The following is a 15,442-nucleotide window of genomic DNA, read 5'->3' as shown; positions in this document are numbered from 1 at the left end:
ACCAGGAGTTACTCAAACTTTTTTCCTTACACTGTATTCACTTTTGAGATGTAAACCATTGAATAAAAAACTGCCTAAGTGAAAGAAAGTCAAAGTCTAAAACAAAATAATTTAAAGTCTAAAAAAAAATTCATAATATATTAATAATATTCATAGCATATAATAAACATATTTATGCAACCTTCTAATATTTGGGAAATGAGTCTCATGCATTGGTTAGACATGGTGACTGCTCAATACTTTTGAATATATAACATATTCTGAATTCCTAGAATAGGAATGAGAATGAAGACCACTGAATATTAATTACAAGTACCTAAAATAATGCTTGACAGATGTTTTCAAAAAAGTCTAAGTAAAGAATCCGCCTGCCTATGCAGGAGACCTGGGTTTGATCCCTGGGTTGGGAAGATCCCCTGGAGGAGGAAATGGCAACCCACTCCAGAATTCTTGCCTAGGAAATCACATGGACAGAGGGGTCTGGCAAGCTACGGTCCATGCAGTTGCAAATTGTCAGACAAGACTGAGCAACTCAACAACAACTAGGTGAACAAATCAATCAAGGACTAAATGAATGAGCAAATAACAAGGAAAAATATGACTTCACTGAAAATTTGGACAATTCAGATTTCAAATTGAAATGGAAAACTGATTCAGATAAACCTAAGAGTATAAAACTGACTCTAAAACAAATGGTCAGATTAAAAAAAAAGCAGTTATTGAAAAGTAGTTTTCCAGAACTAAAGTTTTCACTATGCACTTTTCCAGACCTAAAGAAAATAAAAATACCAAATAGAAATGAAATTATAGCAGAAAAGGTCCAGAATCAATATAGTTTATTTGTAATGGCTATTTTTAAAGCAAAGACACATAATGTGAAACAAATAGATACTACAGCTTGATACATCAATAATGATTTGATAGTTCCATTATCAATAATTAACTTAAAAAATCTGTGAGTTCAAACTTTAAAATCTTTCCAAAAACCTCAAAAGTTGACTTTTAAATAAAAATTACGAATAAAGTAAAAAGTAACAGCATGTCAAATTCTAAATGTGATTTATTTATTAAATAAATCAATTTTGAAAAGGCAGGTTAACATTTTAAGTACCGAAACAGATAGACCCTACTTTCTTTTTTTTTTTTAATTGGAGGATAATTGCTTTACGATATTGTGATTTCGGCTATAAAACAACATGAATCAGCAACAGGTATATGTCCCCTCCCTCCTAAACACTCCCATCTCCCTTTCCATCCCACCCCTCTAGGCTATCACAGAGCACTGGGTTGATCTCCCTGTGTCACACAGCAACTTCCCCCTAGCTCTCTACTTTATATACGGTAATGTATTTTCCATGCTGTTCTCTCAGTTCATCCCACCCTCTCCTTCCCCGCTGTGTCCAGTCTGTTCTCTATGTCTGCGTCTCCACTGCTGCCCTGCAAATACATTCATCTACAGTACCATCTTTCTAGATTCCATATGTGTGCATTAATATACAACATCTGTCTTTCTCTTTCTGACTTACTTCACTCTTCGACCCTACTTTCAAAAATGTGTATGAGGTGGCAGGAAGGGGAGAGAGACACTTCCAGCTATAAAGATTTTATAAAAATATGAACTATCAAGACTTACCAGAACTTGTACAAAAAACATATTTCCTGACACACACAATAATCATAGGATTTTTTTAACTGTATAAAGCTTTTCTTCCTTAGGCTTTTAACTTATAAAATATCAGTTCTACTTTTTAATAAAAGATTAAGAGAGAAATCCTCTACACTTACCCACGTGGTGCCTGAAAATTGAAAAACTAACCTAGACACTGGAGAAAAGGTTGAAGTCAAGGTGGGAATTAACTACATCAGGCCTAGTTAACAAACCTGTGCATATCCTTTCCAGTTTATATATTCCTTGTGATATGGTATCTCACTCAGACGCACAGGCAATACACTAGAATAACTAAGAATTTTTTTTTAGATATACTGGAAGTGTCCCTTCTCCAGGGGATCTTCCTAACCCAGGGATCGAACCCAGGTCTCCTGCATGTAGGCGGATTCTTTACCAGCTGAGCCACAAGGTAAGCCCAGATATACTAGAATCATACTGCAAATATGATGCTTGGCTAAGTTATTAATATTTAAACAATATCTGCTTCTGTCTTGCCATCTCTAAAATACAAAGAACAGCAGCACCTATTTCAAAAGATTTATTGGGTTGACCAAAAAGTTTGTCCTGGTTTTCCGTAACACTGTAGAAAAATGCCCAAACTTCTTGGCAACCCCATACCTGAGATGACATATATGTGCAAAAGCTGGTACCAATTAACTACACCAACTAAGTAGCATCCTGACTGGCACTGAGATGTCGACATTGGGATAAAACACACATGTAGGGTACAGTCAATGTCTGATGAATGAATAAAAAAGAAAATTCCATTAAGAAAGTCTGAATAACAAGATGGTTGCACAGATAAACTAGAAAATACAGGATCCAAATTTCTGGAACACTCATCCTGTCAAATCAGGGATAATTCAAGAATTTTATTCAAAAACACTAATAACATGCTAGGCACTATATTATACTCTGATGCCATAAGAAAGGATGTATTCCATCTCAAGTAAAATAGAGAAGTGAAAGAAGTTTCTCTATATTACAAAAAGGATGTGTGTGTGTGTGTGTGTGTATGTTCAGTCATGTTTGACTCTTGGTGACACCTTGGGACTATAGCCCCCCAGGCTCCTCTATCCATGGAATTTTCCAGGCAAAAGTACTGGGGTGGGTTGCCATTTCCTACTCCAAAGGATCTTCCCTTAAAAAGAGGTACCTGACCACGATTTGGATAGAAGGAGGAACAGGAGTTTAAAAAGTCATATTTTTCCATTAAATTGTCATCTATCCTACAAACCAGTATCAGTACAGCAAGAGCAGACCAATCTATAGGGCACATTTTGTCTCCCCCTCTTAAAAAGATGCTGAATGGTGAAACATTAAGAAAGAAAATCTGGAGAGGGACTCGTGTTTGGGATGATGGAAATATCCTATATCTTGCTTTGTGTTGTGGTTACACTGTATATACAACTGCCAAAACTAAAAATACTAAACACTTAAGAATTATGTGTTTTATTTTATGCTAATTACCATTAAAATAAAATGCTCATAAAAAAAAAAAGCGCTCCTTATTTTTCTCACAGGAAAATGTATTTAAAAGGAGCATAACCAAGATAATGATTATAATTCCCTGTGCTATAACCTGTATCCTTGTTGCTTATCTATTGTGTACATAGTAGCTTGTATCTCAATCTCATACCCCTAATTTGCCCCATCTCCATTATTTTGTAATAATGTTTAAAGGAGTACAATCTGTAAAATTAATGAATCACAGTGCTGAACAGCTAAAACTAATACAATACTGTAAGTTAACTATATTTCAACTAAAAAATTTTTTCAAAGAAGCATAACCAAGTCTATTCATTATAAAATGAACTACAGAACGATCTGATCTGATTCAAAGCATTCTAAGCAAGATATTCTTTATTCAATGATAGGTGATGCAAAAGAAATTCTTGGAGATCACTGACTACTAGAATCCCTCAGGTTCTCATTTGTTGCGGAATCTAGAAATGGACTGACACATTTCAGCTGCATTTCACCTGTTGTTTAACTTTATGGTTTGAGAACGTCAGTGGAAATTTTGTTTCACTGTTCGTCTTGGGTATACTTGGAGGAAAATGTCTTGTGAGAAACACAGGAGTAGAAAGAGTTTTCAACTAGAAATCCAAAACCCAGTTTCCAGGTCTAGGGCTAGAGGCTGCATGGAAACACTGAACAAGTCCCTTAACCATTCTGTGCCTGTGATAATCTCCTATCACAGGGCCTTCATAAGGATAAAACGTAGCAATTTGTGAAAGAACTTTGCCAAGTCAAAGCAGTTTATTATTCTAAAGTGGTTTAGCGGTATAACACTGCAGTCGAACCCTAAATTTAACCCTGACATTTTAAGTTCTCAGGGGACATCCCATGCACATCTCATTTGAACTAGAATGGAACGTTCAAGGGACAGAAACTGGTAGGTTACGCCTACTCCAAAAAAAGAGGGGTAGGAAGGCAAAGTCTCCTCCACTTCTAAACTTCCAGAAGTCTAGATTTCTGGGAACTGATCTTCGAAAACACCTGGTACAATCTTGCAAATTTAAAAAGGAAAATGAGGAAATAATGCCTATAGTAAGATAGATTCTTCTGTAATCCTCGTCTTGTCAACAGTCAACGAAGAAATGAATTGCTCCGGGCGTACAGAAAGCTTTCCTCCTACATTATTGTGGCGTAGTAGACAAGCAATCAGCAAGCATTGACTGTATTCCTTCGCAAATCTTTAGCACACACTTCCACGCCTTCCTTAAACTGCGTCCATCCCAGGAACGAAAAGAGAGCAAGGCCTAAAGGTCTTCAGATCATCCATCACAACTCCCTCCCCCTTCCATTCCAGGTCCAGCGGGCCCCGGCCATCACACCCTTTCCGGATCGCCCATCCCCAGGGCGGCCAGCCTCACCAGCTGTTCCCGGCGGCTGGAGCTCCGATCGGTTGGCGCCCGGCGGCCCCGAACATTAACGACACCCAAGAGCCTGGCCTCGAGGCTCAGGCCCGAGAACAGACTCCAACTACCGCACCACCAGCGACTTCCCAGGAGCAGTTCAGCATTTTGAGCTGAGCTTCCGGAAGCCGACAGCAGGCGGAAAACGGAAGCTGGGAGCAACCATTAGTTCCCCTCCCCACCTCCACTGCTTCTTTCTCTGAAAATCTCCTCTTTTTTCCTCATAGAAGGGAGAGGGGTCAATAATTTGAAATCTTTAATTAGAAAAGTTTCTTAGTTTTTATTTCTGGTGTTTCGGTACTGAAAGAGTGTTGGAGGAAAAAAATGTGAAGTCAACGAAAGTTGAATCCCCGGGATAAGTGGAATGGTTTAGCCCGGTTGCCTAGGAGACCGAGAGTAACTCCAGAGGTGCGGCGGGCGAGCGGAGGCTATGGCCACGTTAGCCAGGCTGCAAGCCCGGTCGAAGAGTATAGCACAGCAATATTACTACAGGAACAGGTAGGGTATCAATTAGGGAACGCGAAAAGGCCTGGCTTCACCCCCAGCCCGTTACTCCTCAGCAGGAACGTCCTGTGAATTCATTGCCTAATTGAGTACCCCTTACTTCTCTTCCTCGTTGGTAGTCTGCAAACAGAATCACGAATTTCTGAAAGTAGTGTTAGCATACAGGGGGATTCCCGATGCAGGGGGCCATGGTTATCATCTGGAGATAATTTAAGTAAAATTCCAGTAGAAATAAAATTGTACGATAAGTGTTTTCCTTTGACATCATCACGCCACAATGGGATGAAACCTGTGTCCTCTTATGGAAAGTTTGATGGCCTCATTGGGCTCACCCTGTCTCCTTAGCTGAGTGAGCTCGGAGTGTCCCCCATCTACCTCCATTATGTCACGAATGTCGCTGAACTCAACTGTTCTATGACTCACTTGTCTTCCCAGAGTGGCAGCATGTAAACTATTCTGACAGGATAATCAATACCAATTTGTTAAGAGGGCTGAAGAAGACACTGGCGGCCCTATCCATCTCTCTACACCTAAACATCCTACAAAAGGTTCATTTGAACAATGATCTTCTGGAAGCAATGCCTCAGGACATTTTCTAAGCTAAGAGAAGTTCCAAAAAAGTGAAAAGGACATTGGTAGAATATAGTGACATACCAGACCAATAGAAAATATGCCAAGAAGACAATCTTGCTGAGCTGTTCTTATTCTAACATTTATCTCACCTACTACATTCTTGGGCTTCCCTTGTGGCTCAGCTGGTAAAGAATACACCTGCAATGCGGGAGACCTGGGTTCAATCCCTGGGTAGGAAAGATCCCTTGGCAAAGGGAAAGGCTACACACTCCAGTATTCTGGCCTGGAATTTATTATTAATATTAATATTTTCAATATGAATGAAAGTCTTTAAAGAAGCAATTGAAATTCCCAAGTTTGCCTAGTTAAAAGAAAAAAGAACAAGGTATTGAATAGCAAAGAAGAAAAACACATATAAAATGTTAACATATGAAAAAATCAACAGGTAATTTTCTTAAGAAATTGTTTTCTTTTTCCCCTGTGTTATTGACCAGATCAGTTCTTTGCAAACCGTGTACATCAGAATCACCCGAGGGTCTTGGTAAAATGCAGACTCTGATTTTCTGGGTCTCAGTTTTGGCCAGCATGTCTGCATTTCTCACATAGGTTCCTGTCAGGCCCCATTTTGCATAAGAAGGGAGACATTGTAAAAAAAAAAAAAAAAATGGTGTATGAGCCTATCATTTAATTCATAAACATCTGTACAAGTTGTATGTTTATTCCTTCTTTATACAAGGCAAGGAAAATGAGATTCAGCCAGATTAGTAATTTGTATGAAGTCATACAGCTAAGTCTCAAAACCAAAAGCCCAACTCTAAGGCCTATGATCTTCACTACCACCCTAGCCAAGATTTTCTTTGCACCACACTGGTTTTGATGAATTAAGGGGCAAAAAGCACCAAGATCCAGAAGTCCAAACGGCCTAAGCACATGGTTGGCCAAATCTATTATTATATAGGCAACAGAGTGGGAAGAAACCATTTTAATTCTTCTTGGCTTGTTTTAATGTTTTCCTTCTCTGTTGGTAACAAGACAGTGACAAGCATGTTTAACAGCTGGCACCAAATTGCCTCTGAAGTTAAAACACGACTTTGTTGGGAAAAATGAACTATGACTAAGTGCTTAGATTAGCACCTAAATCCTCCAGGGCCTGGGTGTCCACTGAGGAAGAGATGAGCTTCTCTGCCTAACAGAGGGGAAAGATTTGGAACTCCAAAAAGTGAGGTGTATGGTGCCTGCTAAGTTGCTTCAGTCATGTCTGACTCTGTGCGACCCTATGGACTGTGGCTCACCAGGTTCCTCTGTCGATGGGATTCTCCAGGCAAGAATACTGGAGTGGGTTGCCATGCCTTCCTCCAGGGATCTTCCCCCACACAGGGATCAAACTGTGTCTTTTATATTTCCTGCATTGGTAGGCTGGTTCTTTACCACTAGCGCCACCTGGGAGAAGTATGGTAGTAGCTGATACAATGAGAAAGCTGCTACTGCTACTGCTAAGTCGCTTCAGTCGTGTCGGACTCTGTGCGACCCCATGGACTGCAGCCTACCAGGCTTCTCCGTCCATGGGATTCTCCAGGCAAGAACACTGGAGTGGGTTGCCATTTCCTTCTCCGATGCATGAAAGTGGAAAGTGAAAGTGAAGTCGCTCAGTTGTGTCTGACTTTTAGTGACCTCATGGACTGCAGCCTACCAGGCTCCTCCATCCATGGGATTTTCCGGGCAACAGTACTGGAGTGGGGTGCCATTGTCTTCGGGTATGGAAAGATATGTGCATTATCAGACCCCCCCAAGCCCTCTGGGAAGTTGCTCCCCAAGAAATGTTTTGTGGGTGTTCATATTTGGTGGTCTACTCATCAAAGAGGCTAAAAATCCTGTCTAGGATGTTACTGGGCAGCAAGAAGATAATACCCAGTTGTTATATGTCTAAGTATTGGCTTTTTTTTTTTTTCAACTTTCACTATTACTTCCTAGTTTCATTTCTAGTCTTCCAAACTAGTGAGATTTCTTTGTGACTTATTGATCATTTATACTGTCCTATTTGTGGAAAAAAAGAGTTTGGGATATGTTCATTAATCATAGTTCATTTCCCCCATATCCTTATTTAATGTGTCAAATACTAAAAGGAATGAGTTCAAAATGTCCCACTTCCACTGAATTCCACTGAGTTTCCACTGCGTGGTATCTTTTTTATGTCATATTATTTAGATTATATATGTATTCTAGTGCATCTCTCTTCATTATTGGCTCTCTCTTTTTTTGTTTTTTTTTGGATGTGCAAAATGTTACACCTTTGAATCCCACTTGCAGTTGTTAAAAATTGTTTTTATTATTTCTTTAAGGAAATTTAATGCAGTAACATACAACTTGTAACATCAATATTGAGCCGCCTTAATCGGATATGAGTTAATCGTATTGTTTTGTGTATTTCTCTTTGCAAGCAGAACATTTTAAGGTTTTAAATAATTAGAATCCAGGAAATTTGTGATGGGTTAAGTTAGTTTCTTTTTTTAAATTAAATTTTTCATTTTATGTTGGAGTATCGTTGATTTACAATGTTGTGTTAGTTTCACGTGTACAGCGAAGTGATTCAGCTATAACGTATACATGCATATTGATATAAAGCCATCACCCTATGTTAAGCTACTTTGTAATTCTTGTCCTCTGTCATGAGTTTTCATGTATAAGCTATGTTTTATTTTATTTTAGATTTTAACATTATTCAGAAGAAACTTATTTTTTAACATGAACATTTCTTATGAGGACTTAACACACTCTACTTAGATTCTCAGTACTGTTTATGAATTAACTATTCACTGATTAATTAAATACTGACAGAGCACCTACTATGTGCTAAGGACTGTTCCATGTATTGAGGATATAGCAGTGAGCAAAAAAGTCATGAGGTAAACAGAACATAAATAAACTTATGTATAATATTTTATCTTAGGGTAATTATAATAGCAAAGAATAAAGCAAGGTAGGCAAGAAGCGAACTCAATATGCTGTTTTAAATAGAGTGGGCTGATGAGGCTCCTCTGATCAGGAGATATTTCAACAGAGTCCTAATAAAAGTGAATGAGCAGGCCTACTAGGTAGAGATCTAAGAGATGTTACAGCCTTCAGGAGCTGTAACATTAACTGCTATACCCCTGTTGTCAGAAGCCTGCATATATGTGTTGCAAAACAGTGTTGGAGGTCAGATCATTTGGAGCTTTTAAGCCACAGTAAAGATACTGGATTCTACCCTGATTAAGGTAGGAGGTCATTGGGGATTTTCGATAGAGGAGTGACTTGATCTGACTCTGTCTATAAAGAAAACTTGGACTTATTTTTAAATTGGATAAAGCATTTTTATTTGTTTTTTTTTTTCTTCTGCTTTCCTTCTCCAATTACATCATTTATTAGTTTAACTCTTTGTGACCTCTTTTGCTTGTTATGAAAACTTCAGTCGAATTTGCTTATATAAAAAAAATAACATTTGAAATAGTTTGGAACTATATGTGGGCTTCCCTAGTGACTCAGACAGTAAAAGAATCTGCCTGCAATGCAGGAGACCCAGATTTGATCTCTGAGTCAGGAAGATCCCCTGGAGAAGGGAATGGCTACCCACTCCAGTATATAGTTTTCTAAGGATATATAAGCAGAAATTAACCTAATAGATGTCAAAATATATTTTAATTAATTTAGCGATAGGGAAAAGTGTGTGTAGGGAAATATAGAGAAAGCAGGTGCTCAGGAGAGGGCTGGAAGTTTGGTAGAGACACTATAGTGACCAGGTGGTCAACTGTCAAATTTCCAGGTCTCTGACCCTCTTAAATGGGGCATAGGGAGTGCATGAGGCTAGAGAGGAGAGAGTAAAAAGAGAAATAAATGGGATTGAATATATGCTATGTGCTGAGAACTCTGTAAAATACTTTCACAAATATTATGTTGATTTCCACAATAATCATATGACGTGATGTTATTTTTCCTACTTTACAATGGAGGAAAATGAAATCTTTAAAGTGTAAATTACTTGTTCAGTAAGAACAAAGATCTAATGAAGTCTGATCTATCTCAGTCCAAAGTTATACTTGGATTGCTTGTTGTTTAGTCGCTCAGTTGTGTCCAACTCTTTTGTGGCCCCATGGATTGAAGCCCACCAGGCTCCTCTGTCCATGGAATTTCCCAGGCAAGAACACTAGAGTGGGTTGCCATTTTCTTCTCCAGGGGATCTTCCCAACCCAGGAACTGAACTCATGTTTCCTGCATTGCAGGCAGATTCTTTACTGTTGAGCCATCAGGGAAGCCATGCTTGAAGTCTGGGGACTTTAAATCAAGTCCCAGCATGGAAGTAAGTACATCAAATACATAAAGCCTAACCTGCCTTTCTAAGGTCAGCTTGAGGAAAGGAAAACACCTGATATGGCAAGTACTCTCCGGTACAAGACCAGTGATTAGAGTGGATTTCATTACCTTGTGTCAACCTGAAGTATAATGTTCTTTAAGTTGGCCTGATTCTGGAATCTACTCTTCCCATGAACTTAATTTGTTTCTAACTGCAACATAGTCAAAGGTTCCTGACTGCCTTCTTAGGCTGATTACTTGGTTTGGTGTCCTTTTCTTTGGACAATCATTTTGGTCCTAGTAACCTAAATGGATAATAGCTTAATCAGATAGACATGAGTTCCTTCCTCTGATTCTAATTAATTACTGGTTGTTTCTGTTCAGTTATACTCTGTTCTGACCAGTGACATTTAGGAAGGCTTCTGGCAAGTATGCAAGAAGGATTTATGTCAGCATGCAGGAAGAGTTAAAATCCTAATTCTGTGTCACTTTAGACTTAAACTTAAGCTCTTAAATTTATGTTTTTACCTTACTTAAACACTTTTGATATCAGTTTTCTCATCTGTGAAAGAGACAATAATACCTATTGACATGTCAGCTAAGAAGACTAAATAATTGTTTGGCAGATTAATTAACACCCAGTAAATTCATAATATTATAGGCAGTCACAACAGGAGGACAAAGGATAAAATGATCTACTCAGGATATATGATCAAAGGATCATATGATCCAACATCAAAGTAGATCAAAGGATATATGATGTACTCAGTGGGTATAAAAAAGGTAGTTGATAAATTTAGTATCTATTTCTGAGTATTTGTCCTTTCTTTATAAAAATTCTTAACATTTTGATATATACATTTAATGAAGTACATAAACTATAAGTGTTTTGCTCAGTAACTTTTACATATGTGTATATCTGTGTAACCATCACTCGGATAAAGTTCTTAAGTGTTTAAAAATGTTTGTAAAAGAGAAATAAAAGGAAATGTGCTTAGTAATAAACAATATGTTTCTAAAACCAATAGCCAACATCTTGTGTATTGATGAAATACAATATAGATTTCATTCAAAAGCAAGAGAAAAATGCATATTGATTCTACTATTTGGAACTTTTTTTTCTGGAAATAGTAGTCAATACTGTAATAAAAGAAAAAAATGAGTAAGTATTGAAAGGGAAGGAATAAAAGTTGGTTACAGATAATGAAATTATAAAACTGAGAAGATGTAAAATAATCTATTAAAAAACTGTCATGTAAATAAGATGAATTTGGTAAAGTGTCAGATTAGAAAACAAATTTTTAAAAAATCAGAAATTTGTCTTGGTACCAGCAGTAACTAAATGAACTTAATATCAGACTAAAATGTTTCAAATGAAAGATAGTGAATTTGAAGATATACCAAATATATATTACTGGGTAGAGTGTTCTATAAATGTCAATTAGATTAGGTTGGCTGATAAATGTTCATGTTTTGACAGCTGTCTTATCAATTATTCAGAGAGACATGTTGCAATTCGCCACTATAATTTCCAAACTAAATTTGTCTATTTCCCCTTTTATTTTTGTCAGGTTTTACTTCATGTATTTTAAAGTTTTATTATTAGTTGTATATGCCTTTAAAACTATCAAATCTGCTTGATAAATTAACATTTTTATCATTATAAGATGGTTCTCCTTATACATGATAATTTTCCTTATTCTTAAGTCTAGTTTAAATATTAAAAATATATTTTAAACTATGAAAAGTATTTGAAGAATTTAAAACATTTTTGAGATGCCTTTCTTTTATGTGTGTGTGTGTGTGTGTATACAATCTCAAACTTACATTAAAGTTACAATACGGTAGAGAGAGACTTCTTACAAAAACTAAATATGGCAGAAAGCCAAGAAGAACTAAAGAGCCTCTTAATGAAAGTGAAAGAGGAGAGTGAAAAAGGTGGCTTAAAACTCAACATTCAGAAAACGAAGATCATGGCATCTGGTCCCATCGCTTCATGGCAAATAGATGGGGAAACAGTAGAAACAGTGACAGACTTTATTTTGGGGGCTCCAAAATCACTGCAGATGGTGACTGCAGCCATGAAATTAAAAGACGCTTGTTCCTTGGAAGAAAAGTTATGACCAACCTAGATAGCATATTAAAAAGCAGAGACATCACTTTGCCAACAAAGGTCCGTCTAGTCAAAGCTATGATTTTTCCTCTAGTCGTGTATGGATGTGAGAGTTGGACCATAAAGAAAGCTGAGTGCCACAGAATTGATGCTTCTGAACTGTGGTGTTGGAGAAGACTTTTGAGAGTCCCTTGGACTGCAAGGAGATCCAACCAGTCCATCCTAAAGTCCTGAATATTCATTGGAAGGACTGATGCTAAAGCTGAAGCTCCAATATTTTGGGCACCTGATGCGAAGAACTGATTCATTTGAAAAGACCCTAATGCTGGAAAGATTGAAGGCGGGAGGAGAAGGGGATGACAGAGTATGAGATGGCTGTATGGCATCACCGACTCAATGGACATGAGTTTGAGTAAACTCTGGGAGTTGGCGATGGAGTATGCTGGTATGCTGAGTCCATGGGGTCGCAAAGAGTCAGACACAACTGAGTGATTGAACTGAACTGACTGAAAACGGGGTAGGTTGCAATCTGATGGCCCATTGCCTTCCAAATTCTTTTTCCACATAAGTACATTTTCGATATAATTGCAGTCAAAATCAAGAAATTAACATTTGTATGCTTCTACCATCCAATCTTCAGACTCCGTTCAAGCTTTGCCAATTGACCCAATAGTGTTATTTATAGCAAAAATTCTTATTGTCTCTTCAGTTATCTTTAATATAGAATATTTTCTCAGTTTTTCTTCAGTTTTCATGACCTTGCCACCTGTGAAGATCACAGGTCACTTATTTTGTGGAATTTCCCTCAGTTTAGGTTTGTCTAATTTTTCCTCCAGTAGATTCAGGATATGTACCTATGGCAGAAATACCACAGAAGTGATGCTATAGTCTTCTTAGTACATCTACCAGGTACTGTATCATCTTGATTCATCCAGTTACTGATGGAGTACATTTAGATAATGTCATTAAGATTTTGTCTGCTAGGCTTCTCCACTGTGATGTTCTTTTTCTTTTTTGGTAATAGCTATTTTTTAAAAGCAATTGTTTTGAGACTATAAATGTATTCTGTTCCTCTTCTAACTTTCAATTTACTTATTTTCTTATTTATATCATTATGGACACATGTGTTCCTATTTTAATCCATGGGTTAGACCCCATTACCCTTACCTGTCTTTATGCTAGTATTATCCCAGATTTGTCTAACGGGAGCCACTTCCTTTTGTGTCCTGTTCATGGTAATATTCTCCTGCTTTCTGACACACAAAAAATGTTGAGGCTAAGCTTTTACTTTTCCTGTCCCAACCCTGGGTTTATCTCATTTCTTCAAGGACCTCTTGTTTCTTTTAGTAGATGCCTGTGTCATTGGGCGTTGCTGTTCTCAGGCCTTGTCACGTGGACAGAGCTAGAAAATACGTGTATGCGTGCACTGGCACAGAGTTTACGTCTATACTTTATCTAGATATCTAGCTATTGATCGATCTACCCATTAATCCATCCATGTGGCTATTGAAATCCATGAGTTTATGTTAACAATTCTGTTTCAAATCCAGCACTACAGAGTTCATTCTAGTATTTCTCCCCCTTTTCTAACTGAGAAACCTGGCTTGTTATTTTTAACATATTCACTTATTTGAATAATCCCTCTGTGTATAATCAAACTCCTGTCACCGTAACTACTTTCTCTTTTAGGGATACCACCTTTAACTCTGTGTGATGGCTTCCTCTCCGTGCTGAAGTGCCAGTTCCCAGCTAACTCGGATACCTTTTCATCACTCTTGGTCTCTGATTCCCTGTGCTGGTGCCCTTCCATGTGTACACCATTTTCACCCTTCCTCAACACCCTAAAGCCACGCCTCTTCTCCATGGGAACACTCTCCTTACTCAGATGGGACATCGTACCCCAGGCTGCCCCTCCGTGTGGATGCCGACTGTACCCCACACAGGTTCTGATACTCCATGCTGAGCCATGAGGTCCTCCCATTCCCCCAACCCCACCCCATAAAGATCTTTGCTTTCCTTACCCACTGCTGATTTCCTTAGTGAAGTGAGAAGGAGGAGGAAGAAAAGTAAATATGAAATATTTTTAAAGTACACTAACAGTATACATCTACATGACAAGCTATGATAATTCCTACTCAATGATCTAATGCTAGACACTCCTGACAGTCCAGTTATTAGAACTCTGACTGCTTTCCCTACAAGGGCCACGAATTTGATCCCTGATTGGGGAACTAAGATCCTGTATGCCATGCAGCTGGAAAAAAATTGCTTATGTATTAGCAACCCCTGATTCATTGGACTGTGACAAGAGCTATAATGAAAACTGTTAACGAAAGTGAAAAGAATCTGCCTGCAATGTGGGAGACCTAGGTTCAATCCCCGGGTCAAGAATATTCTAAGATTGTCTGGAGAAGGGAATGGTTACCCTCTCCAATATTCTTGTCTGGAGAATTCCATGGACAGAGGAGCCTGATGGGCTACAGTCAATGGTCACAAACAGTCAGATATGACTGAGTGACTAACTCTTAAACACACTGCCTGGCAGTCCAGTTGTTAGGGCTCTGGGTTTCCACTGCTTTCACTATGGGGGGAGAGGGGTGCCGGGGGGCAAAATTTCAATCCCTGGTTGGGGAATTAAGATCCTGTATGCCATGCAGCCGGAAAAAAAAATAATGCTAATGTGTTTGTAACCTATGATTCATTGAACTTGTACCTTCTAAAATGTCCTATTTCTCATCATCCAGTAGTAACTGACCTTTTATTAGAAACATAGGTAATAATCAGAATCCAAAGTAGAAAATAAGCATAATTCCTGCATTTACGGAGTTTGAAATCCTTAAGACCTAATAGTGAAGTGATATGGAAAAAATAATCATTTTGGACATCAATATGTCTTATAACCATGCCATGTCTTGCCTGCTGCTCAGTCATGTGAGACTCTTTGCGACCCCATGGACTGTAGCCCACGAGGCTTCTCTGTCCATGGGATTTTCTAGGCAAGAATACTGGAGTGGGTTGACAGCTAATACTGTAATTTTATTCCTAATGTCTGAAATAGCTACAAGTTAAATGACAATGAGAAGCAAAGGGTATTGGGTTTTTAGTCTAGCATTTATTCAATAGTAAAGGTCAGACTAAGCACAGTATTTTGATGTGTAAAATGCAGATTTTTTGCATATTAAGGAAAAATATTTAATCACACATTTTTTTCATTTTTTAATTATTGTCAGTTATTTTCTGGCCACTAATGATATATATGCACATAGTGTTATACAGGGTTGTAATACTTATTTCTAGTTGATGATGAAGTGACTGGAAACTTCCTGCTTTTTCTCA

At 38.0% G+C, this 15,442-nt stretch overlaps 2 protein-coding genes across 9 annotated transcripts in view; one reads left to right on the top strand and one right to left on the bottom strand.

Moving 5' to 3' along the window:
- The window catches only part of GPATCH2 (G-patch domain containing 2), a 190,468-nt gene extending 185,738 nt beyond the window's left edge, over positions 1-4,730 (bottom strand). For all 6 annotated transcript variants that reach the window (XM_006076191.4, XM_025286090.3, XM_025286089.3 and 3 more), the window contains exon 1: positions 4,549-4,730. In XM_006076191.4, coding sequence (XP_006076253.3) covers positions 4,549-4,604 — 56 coding nt within the window. In that variant the 5' untranslated portion in view covers positions 4,605-4,730. The remainder of the gene's footprint in view (positions 1-4,548) is intronic.
- Positions 4,731-4,980: 250 nt separating this feature from the next.
- Positions 4,981-15,442, top strand: part of SPATA17 (spermatogenesis associated 17) — a 239,331-nt gene continuing 228,869 nt past the window's right edge. For all 3 annotated transcript variants that reach the window (XM_045165757.1, XM_045165758.1, XM_006076186.4), the window contains exon 1: positions 4,981-5,088. In XM_045165757.1, the coding sequence (XP_045021692.1) occupies positions 5,021-5,088 (68 nt within the window). In that variant the 5' untranslated portion in view covers positions 4,981-5,020. The remainder of the gene's footprint in view (positions 5,089-15,442) is intronic.

The sequence above is a fragment of the Bubalus bubalis genome, chromosome 5, assembly GCF_019923935.1.
Source record: "Bubalus bubalis isolate 160015118507 breed Murrah chromosome 5, NDDB_SH_1, whole genome shotgun sequence".
In the NCBI taxonomy this organism is placed as follows: Eukaryota; Metazoa; Chordata; class Mammalia; order Artiodactyla; family Bovidae; genus Bubalus; species Bubalus bubalis.
The sequence above is the reverse complement of the archived record's forward strand: the minus strand, read 5'-3'. Positions and strand labels throughout refer to the sequence as shown.